This window comes from Ursus americanus, chromosome 14 (genome assembly GCF_024610735.1).
Source record: "Ursus americanus isolate L20-20 chromosome 14, mUrsAme1.1.p, whole genome shotgun sequence".
Taxonomy (NCBI): Eukaryota; Metazoa; Chordata; class Mammalia; order Carnivora; family Ursidae; genus Ursus; species Ursus americanus.
Window position 1 is genome coordinate 3062326 of NC_142140.1, and position 20613 is coordinate 3082938.

Here is a 20613-nt window from a genome sequence, read left to right on the forward strand (position 1 = left end):
GGCTTCACCAGTGAAGATCTACCCAGCTGATCCACAGAACTGTAAAAAATAAAGTGGCTGTTGTTTTATGCCATTAAATTTTGGGATGCAGCAATAGGCGACTGGAACACATACCCTTTTTTCTCTACTTTGACTTTGCCTGTCCCGAAGACGTCTTTGTGGAGGTGAGGTTGTGGACACACCTCTCACACCTGAGTACCAGTGGCACACGTTTGCCCTCACTCCATCCCACGACGCTCTGGGTTTTGACCTAGACACCATTTCTCTCAGGGCAGTGGTTCTAAACCTCAGCTATGCGATAGAACCTTGGTGGAGATAACGTTGAAAAAATATGGGGTCAGTTCCAGTCATTGATTATTGTGCAACAAATCATCCTAAACCTTATGGCTTAAGACAACAATAATTTGCTTCGGTCATGAAGCTGCAGGTTGGGGAGGGCTTGGTGCTAACCGCTGGTTTCCGCTACACGCGGTGTCAGGTGGGGTAGCCTGGAGGCTGGGATCCTCTGAAGCCTGGCACTCTTCCGTGTCTGGCGGTAGAGGCTGGGAATCAGTTGGGAACTGTTGGCCAGAACATCCACATGTGGACTTGACGCGTGGCTGCTTGGGCTCCTCATAACATCGCGCTGAATTCTTAGAATGAGCTCCCCCAGAGAACAAGGCAGACGAACGTGGAGTTTGGATGAGCTGGCCTCAGAAGTCAGAGTGTCACTTCTGCAGTACTGTCTTGGCTGAGATGATCACAAAGGTCTATCTGGGTTCAAGGGGGAAGGGCCTAGACCCACCACTGGATGGGAGGAGTGCCGACATCACTCTGTAAGAAGAACGTGTGGGAGGAGATCTATTGAGGGGGCTACCTTTGAAAAATACAATCTGTTTCTGGTTCCTAAGCCCAGTCCTGGAGAATCAATGCTGAAGGTCTGGAGTGAAGCCCTAGGATTGGAGTTTTTATGTGTTCCCGGGTGATTCTGATGCATATCCAGGACCAGGCAGCGGCCCTTTGTGTAAGATCTATGGCCCCTCAATCCTGAGCTCAGAGCTGTCCCCACAGGACATGCTGTAGAGATTGGCTGCTGCCCTGGGTGGTAGTGTGACCAAGGACTCTTTGGAGGGAAACCAGCCTCAGGCCAGCAGGGGGACCCGAGGAGCAAGACGGCTGCTCTTGTGCAGGGCAGGGTGGTCTCACTAACCAGCCCTCGTTAATGGGGCCTTTTGGGAGCTGGTGTATCCTAGTAGCCTTCTTCCAACCCTGTGTATGTCTTTGGCGCTTCCCGGTTATAGACGGTAGTCTCCAGGCTGCTGGTGGTACGGTCCGCTAGGGTGGTATGGCATTCGGTGGGGAGAGTTTGAGTCCTGCTCTCCAGGGTGCTCACTGCCATTTGGTGACTTCCCCTCACAGCTGTTCTCCAGCTTCAGTTTTCTTAGACTGATTCAACCTGTGGAATGTTGGAGGACCCCAGTGGGCAGTGGGCAGTATTCTAGGAGGGGCTGCCCTCAGCCCCTGGGGGTGGTCTAGGGAGGCAGGAGGTGGGAGGCAGGGGACCTAGGTTCCGGCTCCAGCTCTGCTACAGTTTTGCTCCTTAGCCTTGGGTAAGTCATATCTCCCCTCAGAGCCTCAGTTTCCCCAACAGTCACGTGTGTGGAGCTTCAGCTCCCATTCTCCTGAATGACCTGTGTGGAGTGGAGCTGCTCCGCCTTAACAAAAACCTGATGTGGCTCCCCATTGCCCGTAATCTTGGAGCCCTGCCTGCCCTCCACACCTGGGTACCAGGGGCCCTGCTCTCCACTCCAGCCTCATCATCCCTTCCCTGAACTTGCCATGCACCTTTACCCCTCTGGGCTTTTGTATATGCTGTTCCCTCTGCCTGGAATACTTTCTCTTGCTTTCACTGTCTGGCAAACCCTAGGGTTTGGCTTTTGTCACCTCCTCCATGAGGTCTGCCCCTGTTCCCCCTGGTAGTCACCTCTGCGGTGCGTCCCTGCACCCTAGCCCCTTGGGTATTCTGTGATCTACATGGGGAGCGATGGCTAGCCTTCCGTCAGCTGGGAGGTTGGCCGGGGGCCGGGGCGGGGGTGGGTGTTGTTTGCAGACCAGCCCAGGCCTTGGAGTCAGTCTGGATTTCAGTCCGGCGCTGCTGCGACACTCGCCTGTGTGACCTGGGGCAGGTCGCACCACCAATCTAATCCTCTGTCTCCTCATCTCTGAGTTGGGGCTCATGGTCACTGAACAGAATTCTCATGATGTTTTAAGGACATCAGCGACAGAAGCAGAGAATTTATGTGAAAGAGGTTTGGGGTGGGGTTATCCGAGTTTCCAGAGCCCGTTGCTTCCCTTGCCTTTATCAAAGCATGGCAAGTGGGGGCTGATGGGGTTAGGGGGAGCAGAAACCCCTTTTCCCTGTAGTGTAGGGAAGGGCGGGGCATATAATAGGTGCTCACATTCAGAGCAGGAATTCCTTAAAGATTGAATGAATAAGTGGATGCATGAATGAGTGAATGAAAGGAGGCAACTAGTTGCTGAATTTGGATACACCTTTTTGGCAGACCTTGTCTGTGCACTTGGTCCGGGACCTGAGGCCGAGGCGGGAAGTCCCGCCCCCAGGAGCCCCGCCCCCGGAGGAGCCCCGCCCCGGGGCGGGAGCCCCGCCCGTCTCCTAGCAACTGTCAAACATAATTGCGCGGCGGCGTCCCGCGGGCCTCCCTGTCCGGGTGGGCAGACTGCGTCCTTGGAGCCTTCTCGCCTGGCGGCTGTGCGGCCGGTGTACGAGCTGACCGACGCCACGGCCTGAGCCCAGGCTGCTGCCCAGCGCATCCCCTCGCAGGTACCGAAGGTCCCCCTCCACCTGCCGCTCCAGTTGGGCACCCCATTCTAAACAAAACGTTAGCCCAGGTTCCTCCTCTATGGACCCTGAGCTTGTGCCCCGAACCCAGCACTCAGGGCCCATTCGTGTCTTGCCTCGGGGGTTCTCGCCCTCTTTGACCTCACCAGACTCTTGCACGGGCCGTCCCCTTGCCCGGTTCGCCTGTCCCCACATTGCAAACTCCTCCTGTGCTTTGGCGCTGCTCTCACCCCGAGGCCTCCTGAGTGGAAGCACGGGGTTCTTTCCCAGCTTTGCGGTTCTTGGGTAATTGCGCTCACCTGGAGCTGGCATTCCAGAAGTACCGATGATTGACTTGTGAAAGGAGGAGCGGCTGGGGCTGGGGGAGGATAGAGACTCAAGTTGGAGAAACTGGGGCTGCTCCTTATCATGATTGCTGCAAGCCACCATTCTCTGTGGTTCGTTGTTGAGTGCCTACTGTGTGCCAGGCAGTGTCCGAGGTCTTGGCGGTTCGACCCAGGACAGGACATGGGAAGGGAAGGAGGGGAAGGGGGGTCATCCTGAAAGAGGCAGGGCTTACCTTCTGGGAACAGAGGGAGGTGACCGCAGCGCCTTTATTTTCTTGCAGCCAGGAGTGCCACGCCCGTGGGTGCTCTGCAGAATGTCGCTGCATGCCTGGGAGTGGGAGGATGAGGACAGGGCGAGCATGGGGCCCATGTCCTCCATGGTCAGCTTTTACCAGTCTGGGAGTGAGTGCGATATGGAGGAGCACCTGAAGGTTAAAGCCCAAGCCCAGGAGTCGGACTCGGAGCGCCCATGCAGCAGCGAGTCCTCATATGGGCCTGCCAGCACCTTCAACTCCGATGTGCCCCAGGTTGTCCCCTGCAAGTTCATCATCTCATTGGCCTTCCCGGTGAACACTGGTAAGTGCTGGAGCAGAATCCCAACAGCCTCTGCAAAAAGAGGTGCACTAATGACCTTCTCCTAGAAGTTCAGGGCACCTGAGCTCCCTCCACTGGCTTTCCCAAGTGAGATGGCCAATGCCAGCAGCAGAGGTCAGGAAGGAAACTGCAATTTTAGGGGGCCTATGGTGGGCCAAGCAAGTAAGTGATTAAATAGGCTTCACATGCTTAATCCTCTCAACAACCCTAAAAAGCAGGTGGTATTATTTCTGCTTTTCGCAGATGAATACATGAGAAAGAGATTACAGCATTGGTTCCCATAAGCTGGCTGTGCAAATTCCTTGTTTAAATTCTCAGATGTGTTGAATGAAAATCTCTGAGCGTATAGGAATATCAATTACCTGTTGCCCCCAAATTCTGTGTAACAAACCCAAACAACTCCCCAAGTCAGGGGGTTCAAACAGAAATCCCTTGTTCTCCTGGATAAGCAGGTCGGCGGATCCAGCCTAGGCTCCCCACGGTGGCTCTGCTCTGCTCCCCGTGTCTCTCTTCCTTCTCCTGGACCTGTGGGTCGGCCAGTCACACTGTTGTTATCGAAAGGCAGAGACACACGAGAGGGCAAGCCCAGACACCCAGGGACTCTTCAAGCCTTTGGGCACCTCCCACCTGCTAACTTTTTTTTGGCCAAAGCAAGTCACATGGTGGAACCCCCAAGATCAGCGACAGAGAAAAGAACTCCGCTTTTGATATGTGTATTTTGTCTGCTTGCACCAACCCCCCTGAAGATTAATTTCAGCTTCTCCTTGTAGTTCTATCCGTTCTTGCCTCAGATCGTTTGGAGGCTATTTGGTTAGATGTATACCATGTTTAGAACTGACCAATCTTTTTGGTGACTTGAACCGTTTTTACCGCCAAGCCCGGGGGAGGCAGGCGAAGCGCCCCAGGTGAAAAATGTAAGGAGGAGCTCCCTCTCAGAGTCATGCAGTGAATATTTGCACCCTGTTACTCTACTAGCTAGGGGGCCTGGACCTGCATCTCAGCCCCCAAGTGGGGCAAGCAGCATGGGGGTGGGCTGCCTCCCACAGCCTCAGGCTGTTTCTTGGTTCCAGGGAACTGTGGAGACAGGGGTGCTTTCCCACGTGAGGTTCAAACAAGACTCATTAAATCCATGTCTTCTAGGTAATAAAGGAAAATATACAATTTTGATTGAAAAATATAGGAAACACCCTAAAATGGACAAACCTGCTGCAAAGGTTCGCCGTTACTACCACGTTGAGTATTTCCTTCTGCCCGATGATGCGGAGCCTAGAAAAGTTGACATGGTGGTGTTTCCGATGGTGGCCAAAGTGTTCCTGGACTCCGGAGTGAAGGTGCGTGCGCACCTCGCATATAGCCTAATACTGCATAAAGTGTGCTTGCTTCCCTTGGAGCTTGCTAGAAAGGCAGGATGTTGGGTTCTACCCCAGACCTACTGAATGAGAATCCACACGGGCCTACCAATACCAATTACCGGACTTTCTGTTTAGATATCTCTATCTAGTCATTTCTGTGGTGTTTCGGAAGTTTCTTGCCGCTCTCGTGATTTCCCCCCCTGTGTGAGCACCTGTGTGCATCCAAGTGTGTGCGCACCCACCTGCCAGCGCACACACCCACCTGCCGGCGCACACACCCACCTGCCTGCCTGTGGCCTGACTCTGGCTCAGTGCTTGGAAGTCACTGGGAAGGGCACGATGGGCAGGTGATTGCTTTGACTCTGTCTTTTCCGATGAACCCAGACACATGACGGGGCCCCGGCCAGGACACCCATTTCCTGATGTGAGGTGGCAGCTGGGGGAGCACGAGGCACAGAAGGCAGACGGATGGAGAGCAGCGCCCCGGGGGACAACGCTGGTGGGGGTAACCTTGGGCTGCTCGGCCTCCCGGTCCTGCTCCCTTAAAGCCTCTTGGTGCTCTTTTACACAGACAGTGAGGCCGTGGCACGAAGGGGACAAAGTCTGGGTGTCATGGACCCAGACTTTTAACATCAACGTGACGAAGGAATTACTAAAGAAAATAAATTTCCACAAAATAACCTTGAGGGTCTGGGACACGAAGGACAAGGTTTCGAGAAAAGTCAGGTATTACCGGTTAAAGAATACTGGGTATGGAGAAGATACAGGATCTTTCGGTAAGTCGGGTACTTGTGTTTTATTTGAAACATTTCTCGAGGCGTGTGACTGCTCACCAGTAACAGGATCAAAGCCAGTGTCCCCTCCTTTTCTTGCTCTCACTTTCCCAGGGCACAGGTGGCTTTGGGTACCAGTGGTGCGTCATCCCTCCAGGACAGGCTTGAGCATCAGGAAGTTCCGCCCCAGGGAGTTGTCTGAGGCTGGGCAGTGTCCGTGCACGGGCGTTGGTCACCACCCCTCCCTCCGCCACATTTCTGCACTTCCTGTCCCCAGGCAGCACCCACGTGTGTGTTCCCCACCGGCCCGTCTCCTGCCTGAGTATTGGGTGTTCACTGACAAAAAAGACACCAAGAAACAAGAGAAAACTTAAGAATCCCATGACCCTGAGACAACCATGTTAATCTTTTCATATAGACCCTCTACATTCTCATTTGGGGAAATATTTTTTTAAGACTTTATTTGAGAGAGAGGGAGAGAGAGAGCACAAACAGGGGAAAAGGGCAGAGGGAGAGAGAGAAGCAGGCTCCCCGCTGAGCAGGGAGCCCAGTGCAGGGCTCCATCCCAGGACCCTGAGGCCATGACCCGGGCTGAAGGCAGATGCCCAGCTGACTGAGCCACACAGGCGCTCCTGCATAAATATTTTATCAATGCCAGAAAGTCTCATTTTGAGCTCCCCTCCAAGGAGAGAGCTAGGAAGAGTGGAAAGGTCCAGGCTTTGAAGTCGGCCAGCTCGAGTCAACCTGTCTTCCATCTTGAACTAGCCAACGACCTTGGGCACCTTGCCACTTCCTCTGCTTATATGCCTCGAGGCAGGGTGATGGGAGTGCACCGCCACCCAGCAATAAAGAGAGTGTGTGTTGTCTATATTTAAAAACTAAAATGCTGCCAATTGAACTATGCTGTGGCATTAATTATAAGATGCATCCAGTTTTTAGAAGCGTCCAAAGGTCATGGCGATGTGCATCTGAGAATGGATGGAATGTGGGACCCTTATCACTGTTGGTGGTGGCCCCGACAAGTACAGCTCCCCCCATTTTACAGTGAGCAAAGGAGACTGACACCTGCTTGAAGTGCATGGCAGCACCAGAATCAGAACCCATTGTTTGGTGACTAGAAACCCTCTGCTGTCTCCGGCTGTCCAGCCTGCGTTTTTGAGGAGCCTTTCCGGCACCGGGGGGCTTGGCACTTCTGACCATTCACCTTTCACTGATAGCTGGGGTTTCTTACCCTTGGTGCTGTTGGCATTTGGGGTCAGATCATTCCGTGTTGTGGGAGCTGTCCTGGGCACTGTAGGACGCTCGGCGGCACCCTGAGCTCCACCTGCTGGATGCCCGTAGTAGCCTCATGGTTGTGCCAACCGAAGTTTTCTTCAGACGTTGCCAAATGTGCCCTGGGTTGGGGAGCAGAATCACCCCTGGCTGAGAATCACTGGTTTATATCTAAGCTACTCATTGTAGGGGTTCCGTGTGAGAAAATGGGATTCAAGCTGCCTTTTCTTGCATGAACCGAACGAAAGACCCACGTCTTCAAAGCATGGGGTTCAAAACCACCTGCGTTAGATGCATTTGGAGTGCTGCCCAAGTGCAGATTCCAGGGCCTGCCCCAGAGCTGCTGAGCCAGAATTTCTGGTAAACATTTGCCCTGAAGTGAGCTCACATTGGAGCAGGGGTGTTGGGGCGGGTGTATCAGGAAGGCTTCCTGGAGAAGGGGCCATGGGAGCCAAGTCTGGAAGGGTAAATGGAATCAGCTGGCCAGAAAAGGGAGGAGGAAGGGTGTTCTAGGCCCTGCGGGGGGGGAGAGGGGGGGCTATGGGCCTTCGTGAGTGTTCTTGCTCTTCTCCAAACCCCATGTCATGCCTGGTATCACCGCCTTTTAGGTTAAATCATTTCTTTCCATAAGTGGTGTGTGTGCATTTTGTAAAACAATTTAGAAATTGGCTAGCACAGGATTGCCTGGGTGGCTCAGTCGGTTGGGTGTCCCACTTGTGATTTCAGCTCAGGTCATGATCTCAGGCATCGTGGGATGATGGTCTCAGCCATCAGTTGGCTTCTCTCCCTCTGCCCCTCCTTGCACAGATTCTCTCTCTCTTTCTGAAATAAATAGTCCTAAAAAAAACCCCAAAACCAAAAAAAAACCAAACGGAATTGGCTAGCACAAGGGAGAAAGAGGTAAGATCCCATGATGCCTGACCAGAGGCAGTCATTGTTAACATTTCCCTGTGCTTTTTATATGTAAGTAGAAAGAACATTTTAATGAAAAGGCACCTGGTGTGCATGTTGTCTTAAGCCCTGTTTTTCACTTTACAAGCTATCTTCTTGAAACTCTTGTCTGTGGGAGGGGAGAAACAGCGTGAGAGGTTTGGCTCATGTTCCAGAGAGGATAGGCAATCTCTTTGGGTGAACCATAAGTCAGAACTGGTTAGTCTTCAGCCTGCTGGTTTTGAATGGAACATCCCATCAAAAGCCAGCATTTCTCCTCTCTTAAATTGGCTCGGCCTCTTGGTTTCTTAGTTACTGGACAAAGACGGCATCGTTCGTGAAGCCCCTAGGTCATGTGTGACCCTGGCAGTCCCTCAGCTCTTGGCCGTCGCTCCACGCCACACCTGGTTGGTGTCCCTGCCTGTGTGGTGTCCTCTGGGACTCTCTACCCCTTAGCTGGTTCCTCCCTCTGCATCCAGGTCTGTTCCCCATCTCCTCTCTCCCACCGCTGTCCCCTGACTTGTCTATAGCCCTGCTTTGACCTTGGCACTTCATTGCTATGCACCTCTAGATGGCCGCCCAGTGGCTTCAGGAGCCAGGTCCGTCTTCTGGGTGTGGCCTTGAAGGCAACCTCTAATTTGTTCCCCGAGCCTCCTTTCTCACTGCTACTCTCACCTTCACTCCTGGTCCCTGAAAACACTAGGGTTTTCCCCATTGTGAGGCCTGCCTGCCGCTATGAGGCCGTCCCCAGCGGGCTCTTAGCCTCCTCTCTTTCTCCACACTTGGTATCTGTCCTTTAACACTGAATCCAGTTGAACCTCTTCACTTCTTCACCTCTTTCTTGTGGCTTCCATTATCTGCATTCATTATCCCTCCCATGTTGGATGCTGCCACAAGCGTACAGAGTCCTGTATTGATAGAAGTGAAAAAGAGAGGGCTCCTCTCCCTGGCTGGCTGCAAGGAGCCCTGCGGGGTAGTTCTGATCACAGCAACGTTATGTAAGGGTCCTACTCCCCATCCGTAAAATAGGGGCGAGTGGAAGTGCCTTCAAGTGAAGTTCCTTCAAGTTCCTTCAAGTGAAGCGCGATGATTGAATGGAAGGACGCATGTCAAGTACTTAATGGTCTTTTTTGGAAGAAGCCATTGCCAGTTGAGGTTTGGATTTCCTGGTATGTTGAAGCAGCATCCTAGGCAACTGCTCCTGGAGGGCAGGGGCCCTGCCTGTCTTATCCACCTGCTCCATCCACAGCACTGGGAGAGTGCCGTAACATAGAAGGTGTTCTGTGAGTATTTCGGATTGACTGAGTCATTGGTTCTTCTCCTGCATTCTAGAGGAAGTGAAGAATTTGGTTTTAAATCAGAGAGGATTGTCTGGACAGGACCCCCACATCAAAGAGGAGTGGGACAAGCAGGATGCACGAGAAAAAGCAGAAAAGGCAGGAAAACACAAGTCTTTGCATGGTGAGTGGAGATGACCTTTGGGGACAAGCTGGGGGGGGGAGTCGATGGCAGGGGAGGGGATAGATGGGCATTGCTGGCGTCGAGCACGTACGCTGGTATCCTTCCCGTGTATCAGCAACTCCTGTTGGTGCTGGTTCCCTCTGCAAACCCAGCGCTGCTCTCAGCGCGGGAATCACTTTTCGTTGTTGATCCTTTCTCTTTGTTTAATTTTTTTTTTTTTATGACTTACAAAACTTTTCTAACTATAGAAGTTGTATATGTGTGGTTTTTTTTAGAAAAGTCAGTGAATATAGAAAAGTATAAAACAAGCAGGGAAAACAACTATAGTTTTATCACCAGGAACAAGCATTGTAATATTTTGGTTATGTTATGGCAACTTCCTTTGTTGTAAGATTTTTTTTTTTTTTACATAGATAGGGTTGTTCTGGGTACATAATTTTGTATTCTGAGATTAATAATGTCCCTACATGCCCTTTCCTATTTACTTAAGAACTTTGTATAAACTCCATTTGTGGCAACTACATAATTTTTCATCTACTGGTAGCACCGTAACATTCCCTGTGGGTGGGGATGTGGGGATCTTGGGAGTGTTCAGTATTCTCTGACGTAAATAGTGTTGAATTGGACAACTGAATAGATAAGACTTTTTTTTTCTTTTTTTTCCCCTCTGTGGGGTGTTATATAAGAAATTGGAGGCTTCCTCTTGCCTCTGTCCAAATAATCCTAGTCTGTATATTCATTCATTTACTCGTTTATTATTAACCAGCCTTTTTATGCTCACCACACACCAATCCCTCTGCTTGATGACTGCCATTACAAAACGGGTAAAGGGCCCTCATTTCTTAATGAACTAGAATGGAACAGGAAGTCCATTTGCTAATAAATATTATCAGATTCTCACCCAGCAGGGTCTGAAACTTTCCCCAAGATCTCCGAGGCATATGAAAAGGTACTCAGAATGGAAGATCTTGCCACAGTTCGGTAAGGATGGACCCATGTTATTTTGGGGAGTGGGAGTGGAACCCCCTCTTGTACAAGCCCTACAGACTCTCAGCAAGAGTCATGTGGATTTTTAGTAACTTAGCTAAGTCGGAGCTCATGCAGTCCAGGTGAAGTTAAAGGAATAGAGAAAGGAATGCTTGTGTTTATGAGTGCAAACATTCACAGTGCTTTTGCATGTGTTAGTTACCTCAGTCCTCATCATAGTCACTCTGTGAGGTGGTATTACTATCTCGGTTTCTCCCACAACATAACAGAGTGGTTAGTGATTTGCTTAAAGTTTTAAAACTGAAATTCTTGGGAATCTTGGGAGTGTTGGTAAAGTCAGGACTCTAGCCCATATCTTCGGATCACTGAGTCCACAGCCTTTCCTGCTGTGAGTGCAGTTGCTCTTAGAGCCTAAGAAGGATCTGGAGATTCCTTGGATGCTGTGGGGACCAGAGGTAGAATGGAGGCCCAGCTGGTGGCTTAGGAGAATGGGATGGGGAGAACCAAGAGACTATGTCATTAAAAAATCTTGACTTTTAGGGGTGCCTGGGTGGCTCAGTTGTTAAGCGTCTCCCTTCGGCTCAGGGCATGATTCCGGAGTCCTGGGATCGAGCCTGCATCAGGCTCCCAGCAGAGCAGGGAGCCTGCTTCTTCCTCTCCCACTCCCCCTGCTTGTGTTCCCTCTCTCGCTGGCTGTCTCTCTCTCTCTGTCAAATAAAAAACAAAAAGCAAAAAACTTGACTTTTAAAGAATTGCTTTTTGTGTTGAATTTATGCATTAATTTGAGAAGAACTGACATTTTTACATTGTGAAGCTCTCCCATCCATGATCATGGTATATCTTTCCATCTAATTCAGCTCCTCCTTTATGATTTTTAATAGAGTTAAATTTTTTTTCTTCCTATAGATGTTGGATAATTCCTGTAAATAAATTCCTGGATATTTTAAAGTTTTGACTGTGTTTATAAAAAATATATTATTTTCCATTATATTTCTAGTTGGTTAGAAATTGATAGTACAGGTGTGGTCTGCAGAGCATCAGCATTACTGGGAACTTGTTAGAAATGTGGAATGTCAGGTCCACCCCAGGCTTACTGAACCATACTTGCATTTTGTTTAATAGCATTTCCAGGTGATTCATATGCACACTGAAATTTAAGAAGCATTGATTAGAGGAATGCAATGTCATTTTTTAAAAATCTGCTCACGGGGCACCTAGGTGGCACAGTTGGTTAAGTGTCTGCCTTCAGCTCAGGTCATGATCCCGGAGTCCTGGAATTGAGTCCCGCATCAGGCTCCCTGCTCAGAGGGGAGCCTGCTGCTCCCTCTGCCTGCTGCTCCCCCTATTTGTACTCTCTCTCTGACAAATAAAATCTAAAATAAATAAATAAAATAAAGATCTGCTCACATTTGGTCCACTAAATAGATTCTTAGATCTGGTCCCTGATTTTTTTCACCTTCATTTACTTTTCTCTTGGTGAATTTTCTAGATGGAGCACGTCAAGAGAAACAGCTCTTTCTTTGGGAGCAGCAGCCGCGTTGGAGATGAAGGAGTTAACTGAGAGATCCTCATTTAGCAGCTTAACAAACATGTTGGAAAAGCAAAAATTTCAAAGTAAGTTAGGATGGGATATTGGAATTTTATAACATAACTAGACTTAGAGGACTTATGAAATATTTCAAATTCAGAATACTTCAGAAAGATTCTTTGATATCTGACCAAATGTTACTTGAAAGTAAAAGAGTACTCCATACACTTCCAACTTGCCCATTCTGTCTCCCTTCACCCAGCCATTCCATCCCACCTCATCCCATTCACTTACCCGCATCGTCCCACCCATCCACACAACATCCCTTCCCACTCCACCAATGTTTCCGTGCTCCTGACTCACGATGTCGTGAACATGGGGAGCATGAAAATCTCTAATGTTGACTGTAGACTTCCAAATATTAACTACATTCCTATGTGGTAGATGCTGTGGTAGGGTCGGCAGGTATGTTGGGGAAGCACAAGAGTTGGATTTATGTGAAGACTCTCTGAAGATAAGACGTTATTTGCTTCTTATGTTGGAATGAGGGAAATAGCATCCCAGGTGGCAGGAAGTTTGTAGTCTTAGTGACAGACCAAGAGGCAAGGGTCCTCAGAAGCCACTGCACTGACCTCTTCATTCTTGACCTTGGTCTCCTCACCAGTTTTTCAGCAAGCAGTTAGGTTTCCAGTATGAGGTGGAATATTCTAGAGCTGGTGCACTTGGGGCCCCCTGGGATGGCCCACTTCCTGTTTGTACGGCTGTAATTGCTACAGATCATTTCCTTGACTCTCTATCAGTGAATCTGCTTTTCCTGGTTGGAGTTCAACGCTCGGAAGCTGCAGAGAGAAGTGACGGCTTGAGGCAGTCTCTCTGCAGCCGACAGAAACACAGTGCCTCACGTTCCTTTTTTAAGGCCTGAAAAGCCTAGTCCCACACTTTCATATCTGAACACCTTCAACTCTTTCTGAGTTATCTCTTTTCCAGATTAAATAGCCTCACTTTTCAAAAATATTCTTAAAGCAGTTTAATGAAAATTTTAAACCATCTATTTATTTTGAAAAAAACAGGGTACACAAAAAATTACAATGTGTGTGTAATTTAGGTGTTAATGTTTTGCCACATTTCCTTCATCTCTTTCTTGCTCTTTCCTTTCTTCTTTTTTTCCTTTGTTTCTTTCCTTCATTCCTTCCTCCCTCCCTCCCTCCCTCCCTCCCTTCTTTTTGAGAAAGAAATGTTTACCGATATAGTCTGTCTCCTTTGCACCCTGTGCTTTCAAGAAGCACACCCTAGGGGCGCCTGAGTGGCGCAGTCGGTTAAGCATCTGCCTTTGGCTCTGGGATTGAGCCTCGTGTAGGGCTCCCTGCTCAGCGGGGAGTCTGCTTCTCCCTCCCTCCTACCTGTGCTGTCTTGTGCTCTCTCTTTCTCTCAAATAAATAAATAAATAAAATCTTTAAAAAAAAAAAGCATACCTTATCCTACGTAGAAATTGGTGTGACCCTTCCCTGCCGCCCCATTCTTTCTGACACATTCATACACTGTTGTATTGAGTTTTGTTTTTATGAGTTACCGGAATGGTTTCATACTGTACGTATCTTCCTGCAACTTGCTCTTTGTGTTCCGCCCGATTTCGGAGGTGTTCTTGTGTCCACGTGTGTAAGTCCGGCTCCTTCCTTGTAACTTCTGTAGAGTGTCCCATCAGATGGCTGTGGCCTCCTTCACCCATGGACTCCCCACTGAGGGACATTTGACTTGTCTCCAATTTCCCAGTGTCACCAACACTGTGATAACGAGCAGCCGTGTGCAGGTCTCTGCCCATGCCAGAGAGTCTAGGGCATTTGCCCAGGGGTATCCTAGGGCATGGCAAACGCACCTTGACCCCTCAGTAGGTATTGCCGATTTTTACTCTCTGGCCTGTACCTATTGCCCTCCTGACAGAAGCCCTGAGAATTCCAGCTTGTCCACGTTATCAGCCATGCTTGGCACAGTCAGGGGCTTCCTTCCTGATTCCTCGTGGGGTTGACAGCATCTCATATGCTTCTTTGGTCACAGTTTATGTGATTTGCCTATTCCTGTTTCTTTGCTTATTTTTCTGTTGGGTTTTATACTTTTTAAAAAAATATTTATTTGAGAGAGAGAGAGCATGAGTGGTGGAGAAGAACAGAGGGAGAGAGAGAAACAGACTCCCCACTGAGCTGGGAGCCTGACCTGGGGACTTGGGGCTCGATCCCAGGATCCCAAGATCATGACCTGAGCTGAAGGCAGATGCTTAACTGACAGAGCCACCCAGGTGCCCCTGGGTTTTACATTTTTTCTTACCAATCCATAAGCTTTATTCTTTACATCTTCTGGATAATTATGCATGGGCACTTACAGGCACTGTAAGCATCATAGGCTGTGACATCACACTTTACGTGTGCTGTCTTGGTTTGCACACCAGTTATGTCACTGTTCCTTTCCAGTTTGTACTTTTGGTAATGTTGAAGAAATCCTTCCTCATCCAGACATCAGTAGTCTCCTACGTATTCTTCCAATTATTTTGAAGTTTTTTGTTTTCCACCGTTAGTCTGCCTTTCATTTTGCTAAGGGCACGAGATGCCCGATCATTTCATTTGCCTCCAAATGGAGAGACAGTGTAATTAATTAACTAGTCCATCCTTTCCCACTGATCTGAAATGCCACTTCTGGCATCTGTTAAGTCCCCTCACGCATGCAGTGTATTTCTGGGCTTTCTATAGTCTGTTCCACTGGTCTTTGTATCACGGAACAAATAGCTCGTGGTGTTAATTACCATAGATACATATGTCTTATTGTCTTCTCCCCCCTCCCCTGCCCCAGATCTGAGCTTAGCACAGAGCTGAATATTTCAGATACCTGTGCTCATTTACTCTTCTCAACACCCTACAAGGCAGGCACGGTTGCCCCCATTCTACAGATGGGGTGACTGAGGCTCAGAATTAGGAGGGGAAGACCTGGTTGTGGAACCTTGGTGGTTTCAACTCGCAAGCACAAACCTTAGCCCTGCGCTGTGGTGAAGAGCTGACTTGGGGGAGAAGTTTGGTGTGTGGCGGTCCCGATCGTCCTCCAACCTCAGCCCCCTCTGCCCGTGTTCTTGGGTCAGCGCGGGTGGGAGATCAGAAGGGCCCTCACGTTCTTCCTGCAGGTAACTGACAACCTCACGTTCTTCCTGCATGTAACTGACAACCGGTTTGCTATTTGTATGTAGACCCCTCTTCTGGTTCCTGGAGAAGGGCAGCAGCAAAAAGGACAACCTCTGCCTTCAAGGATCTTCCAGAACCGTTCTGAATCTCTGTAGCATGGGTGCATTCACATATGGTAGCTTGGATAGGAGACCCTTTTAACGTTTATTTCCTTCCTTTGATTTCACAGTTAAACGGATAGACTCAGAGGGGAGAAAGAAGAGCCAGAAGAAAAGGAAGAAATCTCGAGCAGAAGAGGAAACCGTCCACAAGGTGGAAGGAAATGGGAAGCATGGGACCTTCTCTACCGAGCTGGCGGTGATGCCGCTCCTCGCAGGTGGCTACCCTGGTCCCAGCAGGTGTTGGTTGTCTTGTCACGTGTGGTTAGAATGTCCATAAACGGGATGCTCACACTGCCCAAGCCTCTGTTCTGCCACCTAGCTCCACGCTCACAGTCGCTTCAGCAAAGTGGAGGTAAGCGCCTCTGTTGTATAGAGAAGGAGGCACAGAGAGGTCGGATGTATTGCTGGAGATCACACAGCAAGTAAGGGCGAAGCCAGGGTTTGTACTCAGGCCTGATTCCAAAGAAACCTGGAAGAATAACCGTGCTGATTTTGTTGGCTAAATAAGATGCTGCTTTTTATAAACACCTTCCTGCAGATTTTTATGAAAACATCTAATAGAGGAAATGAGAGAGGGAGCCAGGATTTCTGTCCCGTTCTTTACTGCTCACGGCAAACTCTGAGCCTCCCAGTAAGCTTGTAGGGGTGCCGGTGGGGTGCCTGTCCTTTGTTCCGTGAGGAATCAGGACTTGGAGAAGGCAAAGCAATTCCCTTGAGATCACGTAGCTCAGGGGCAGAACGGGTTTCGTTCTCTAGCTTCGTAAGATCTGTCACAATTTGGAAACTAGGTTTTCTACGGTTTGACAAATAATAAGTAGGTATGCATGTTATATCCCTAGGCTTTGATAATGGAAAACTCAGAATATATTTTGGGTAAAATTATACGACTTCGTTTTTAAAATAGTAATATGGGGGGAGCCCTCTTTCAGAGAAAATCTTTTCTGGCCTATTCATGGTAGGGGGCTGTTTTTGATCATCAGGGTGAATGTGCGCCCTCTACTGGCCAATCTGCAGAAATTTAGGCTACTGTCTTGAGCTGGACGGAAGCCTTGCAGCTGCTTGCGGTTTTGCCCCATAAAAGTCAGCGTCAAGTTCCACAGGTGCCAGGAAAATTGTCTTCTCACAAGCTCTTGTGTTGATGTGGATACGCTTTGAGGAAATACTATCAACTGTTTAGTTTTCACCTTTAAATGGATTTTTGAAAATCAGCTTTCCCCTAAAGTTGGGCCTTTCAGGTTAGCTTTCCTGTGGCGTTGGCGTCTTTTCTAGAGAAGCGAATTTTCAGAGACGCTTACCCACTCTCAGTCTGCGCTCCAGGAGGACCCAGCCTCCGCATGGTGGTTGCTTGCTCCTGCTTGGGGCAGACGTCTCTGGGGAATACCTCGTGGGCTGAATCCCCAAGAGAAACCCGTGCCTGTAGGTGGGTGAGGTCCGGGCGACCCCCTGACTTTGGATCGAGGTTGATTTTGCTTCTTAATTTTGCTCTGGGAGGAAGGAGAAGCTCAGATGGTCTCAACCAGCCTGGCATGACTTTTTCCAGCAGGGCGAAGCCCAGAGGTGACTGGGCCTCCCCTCTCTCTAACCTGTGTCGTCATGGCCCTGTAATGGGACAGTGATTCCAAGAGCATCAGTGACAAACAGTCACTTGGAATCTTGGCTCAGCCATTGCCCAGCAAGTCGGCCATTGTCTCTGAGTCCTTCAACTCCACGTCCTCATCTGCAGAATAGGGGCAAGAATTTCCACCCCAGAGGGCTGCAGTAAGGCTCACGCGAGATAATGCTTTAACCTTGCGAACAGTAGGACACAGAGGGGTTATGTGTGGAGGTGGCTTCTGTCAGAACATTTGGGTGGTCTGGATGCAGGACGCTGGGCCTCCAGCAAGGAAGACAGAAAGATAAACCTCCTCCCTTATACCGGTATCGTGGTTTATGGTCCTAAGCTAAGAAGGACCTTGGATGTTTGTTTTTGCCGTAAAATAATAGCATAAGATCATCCCCAAAACCAACATGATAATTTTTGGTAATCGTCTTCGATTTCAAATTAGGCCCTAGGCCTTGCATCCCTTAGTGGTGAATATTTGGTGACCGGTAACCCATTAAGATTCTAGAAAGACTCTGGAATGAGCTTATATTTTTGTTGCGTAGTGGAGAGGCCAAGTGCAGCCAGGCAGGCCTGGTTTGGACTTGGGTTCCACCGCTTATTGGCCGAGAGAGCTTGGACGATTTCGGAACATTGCTGGACCTCAGTTTCTCTGTCTACAAAGCAGAGACGATAGCAGCCACACAGGGCTGTTCTGAGGATCCAGTGACATTAACGCACACTCAAGTCTGGCCGTTGTAGATGCGAGCACCTTCCGGGGTCCATTCCTGGGCTCCTTTTCTCTTACTCTGGAGCGGGGCCTCTCAGCCTGGCCACTTGTCCCCAGGGGACATTTGGTCATAGGAGGAGGTTTTTTTGGTTGTCACAGGTGGAAGCAGAGGGATGCTGCTGTCCCATAATGCTCAGGACGGTCCCCACAGCCAAGAATTCTCTGTCCTCAAGTGTCTGTGGTTTTGAGGTGGGGAAACCCTACCCTGGAATTATGGCTGACACCTCCCTACGTTTCTGAATGATGATTTGAGTGCATGTTTGCACTGGAGGTCTCTTCTAACCTGGGCAGTCTTTTCCATGAAAAGGTTTACAAGGTTCTAGAATATGAATGATGATTAGTTGTGGCCTTAACGAGTAGCTTTGTTGAAGAGAAAGCCGTGGGAGCACGGAGCGCTGCCCCCAGGAGCTGCACGCGGCCCCACGCTCCTGGCCCGTGCGCTCGGCGGCGCACCCCGGGCCATGGCTTGCTTTGGAAGGGAAGCTGTTTCTGAGTGTGAGTGACTGGGCCTTCGTGTGCCCTAGGCATACAGTCACAGGCCTTGTGAGAGGAGCAGAGCTGATCGTTCTGAACACCCACTATGAGCTGGGCAGTGTTCCCAGCACCTTCAGTACATAAACCCCCTTAGCCCTTCACCCTAAGCATGGTGGGATCTCTGCCCATTTTGCACATGAGGAAATTAAGCCCCACAGAGCCTCTCACTTGTAGGTCACGGGACTGCTAAGATAAAGAGCCAGGATGGGAGTCTAGGCCTCTCTGCTCGTACAACTGGAGGATTTTACCTTCCCTCCACCCCCACGCCAATATGTCTCCACCTGGTAGGATGTATGGACCCCTTTCATGAGAAAAGATTCTCCCGGCTGTGTGTGTGCCACTCCGTGGCTCCATTCACCCACCCTTTCCCCTGGTTGCGCTCCTGCAAACCCATCCCAGCCGGAGGTGCGCCGTGCTTGATTCGGCTCCAACATACCAGTTACGTTCTACACCAGTATCTGCTTTTCTTGTTGGACCACACCGGTTAAGGCAGCACCGCTGGCCGCCATACCAGAGACCCTGCATTACTGTGTTCTTGAATGTGTTCTGTCCTAAAGTAATTGCCCGGAGCAGCACTCGCCAGTAGAGCTCTGTGCAGTGATGGAATGTTCTAGAGCTGCGTTGTCTGGTCCAGTAGCTCATAGCTACACATGGCTACTGAGCATTTGAAATGTGACTCGTGTGATGAACTGCATTTTAAATTGCATTTAACTCCATTCATTCATTCATTCATTCATTCATAAAGATTTTTTATTTATTTGTCAGAGCACAAGCAGGGGGAGCAACAGGCTCCCTGCTGAGCAAGGAGCCCAATGCGGGACTCAATCCCAGGACCCTGGGATCATGACCTGAGCCGAAGGCAGATGCTTAACCAGCTGAGCCACCCAGGCGCCCTGCGTGGGGAGCTTTCAAAAACCCCAGTGTGGAGGCTACATCCCAGACCAAGTAAATCAGACTGCGTGAGGGGACCACCTAAGCGTCAGTATCCCTATAGATGATCCAGGAAATGTTTATATTACAAGATGACCGTCAAGATTAAACCACAACAATAAATTCTCTTAGGGAACTTAAGGGACCTCAGTTCGAGAAACTGGTATATAATATGCTGCCAGTAGGTGTTTGCCAATTTTTTTTTTTTTTGATGTTTTCTTCTTTTGGTTATAATTCATCATTGGCTCTTCTCGGGTTGCCCGATCCCTCTGCACTCATCTTGGGGCTGTCATGAGTAACAGTCTAATGCTGTGTGTATTTCCCTCCCCACCCCCCAGGATGGCAAACTATTGTGAGTCGTGGCAGGGGGAAGTCGGCCAGCATTTTAGATTGTTTTTTGACTTTAAACACAGAAGTTCCTATCATGACTGAGGAGCAAAAGCAGGACTTAAACCCCCTGACCATAAAGATCAAGTGTGTTTCCTGCCTTCCGTCACAACCTGTTCCCCTCCACGAACTAGAGGTAAGAATGAGACAGAAGAACGGATTTGAGAGCTCTTTTTCCCACCCAGTTGCCCATTACATGTCATCTCTAATTCCCCCCAGTGGCCTTCTGTGAGACGTGTCATCATCCACATCTCACCATTCAGGATCTCGCAGCGAGACGTGAGAGATTAGGTTCCTAGGTTTAGGGGCCACCAGCTCTCGATGTCTCCCCACTACACCCCAGGTGTCCTTCAAATGCAGGTAGTGATCCTCCCTTCACAAGGAGCCCCCAGGCCTCATGGATACAGCAGCAGGGCTCACGTCACTACTCGCTCATTTTGAACCAAGTAGGTTTAGCACTGATGTTTATCCTGGGAGTTCCCTCTTTCCTCTTCTGGTGGGATCCTTGTCTCCTGGATTCTGTCTTCCTCTTGCTTTGTTTGCTCTCTGCTTTTGCTGGAACACATCTTCCTGTAGCTTCCTGAGAAAAGCTTAATGAGAGATACTTGGTTCGAGGTCTCATGTGTCTGAAAATATCTTTATTCTACCCTTACACTTGATTGATAGTTTAGCTGGGTATACAATTCTCATTTTCCTTCAGTTTTGAAGGCGTTGTTCTATCCTCTTTTATGTTCCACGTTGAAGCTTTGTATGTACTTTTTTCTTCTCTCAAAGCTGTAGAATCTTTTTGTTTTCTGAAACTTCTTGATTATGTGTCTTAGTGTGGGCATATCCATATCCATATAGTATACTTCCATTTTGAGATAAAAATTCAGAGGAAGTTGCAAAGGTAGTACAGGGAGGTCCTACGCACCCGGTTTTTTCCAGCGGTTATGTCTTATATAACGATAGTATAATATTGAAATCAGGATATCCATAAATGTGTGTGTAGTTCTCCGCCATTTTGTCA

General features: G+C 49.3%; 1 protein-coding gene across 3 annotated transcripts in view; it reads left to right on the top strand.

The window, feature by feature from the left end:
• CFAP92 (cilia and flagella associated protein 92 (putative)) overlaps positions 1–20613 on the top strand; it is a 67347-nt gene that overhangs the window by 8053 nt on the left and 38681 nt on the right. The window contains exons 1-9 of one of the 3 annotated variants that reach the window (XM_087866739.1): positions 2550–2821; positions 3447–3741; positions 4900–5090; positions 5683–5887; positions 9419–9547; positions 10441–10528; positions 12024–12148; positions 15453–15599; positions 19556–19740. In XM_087866739.1, coding sequence (XP_087722865.1) covers positions 3480–3741; positions 4900–5090; positions 5683–5887; positions 9419–9547; positions 10441–10528; positions 12024–12148; positions 15453–15599; positions 19556–19740 — 1332 coding nt within the window. In that variant the 5' untranslated portion in view covers positions 2550–2821; positions 3447–3479. Of the gene's footprint in view, positions 1–2549; positions 2822–3446; positions 3742–4899; positions 5091–5682; positions 5888–9418; positions 9548–10440; positions 10529–12023; positions 12149–15452; positions 15600–19555; positions 19741–20613 lie in introns of those variants that run through there. The other 2 variants (XM_045812294.2, XM_087866740.1) reach the window with 2 other exon arrangements.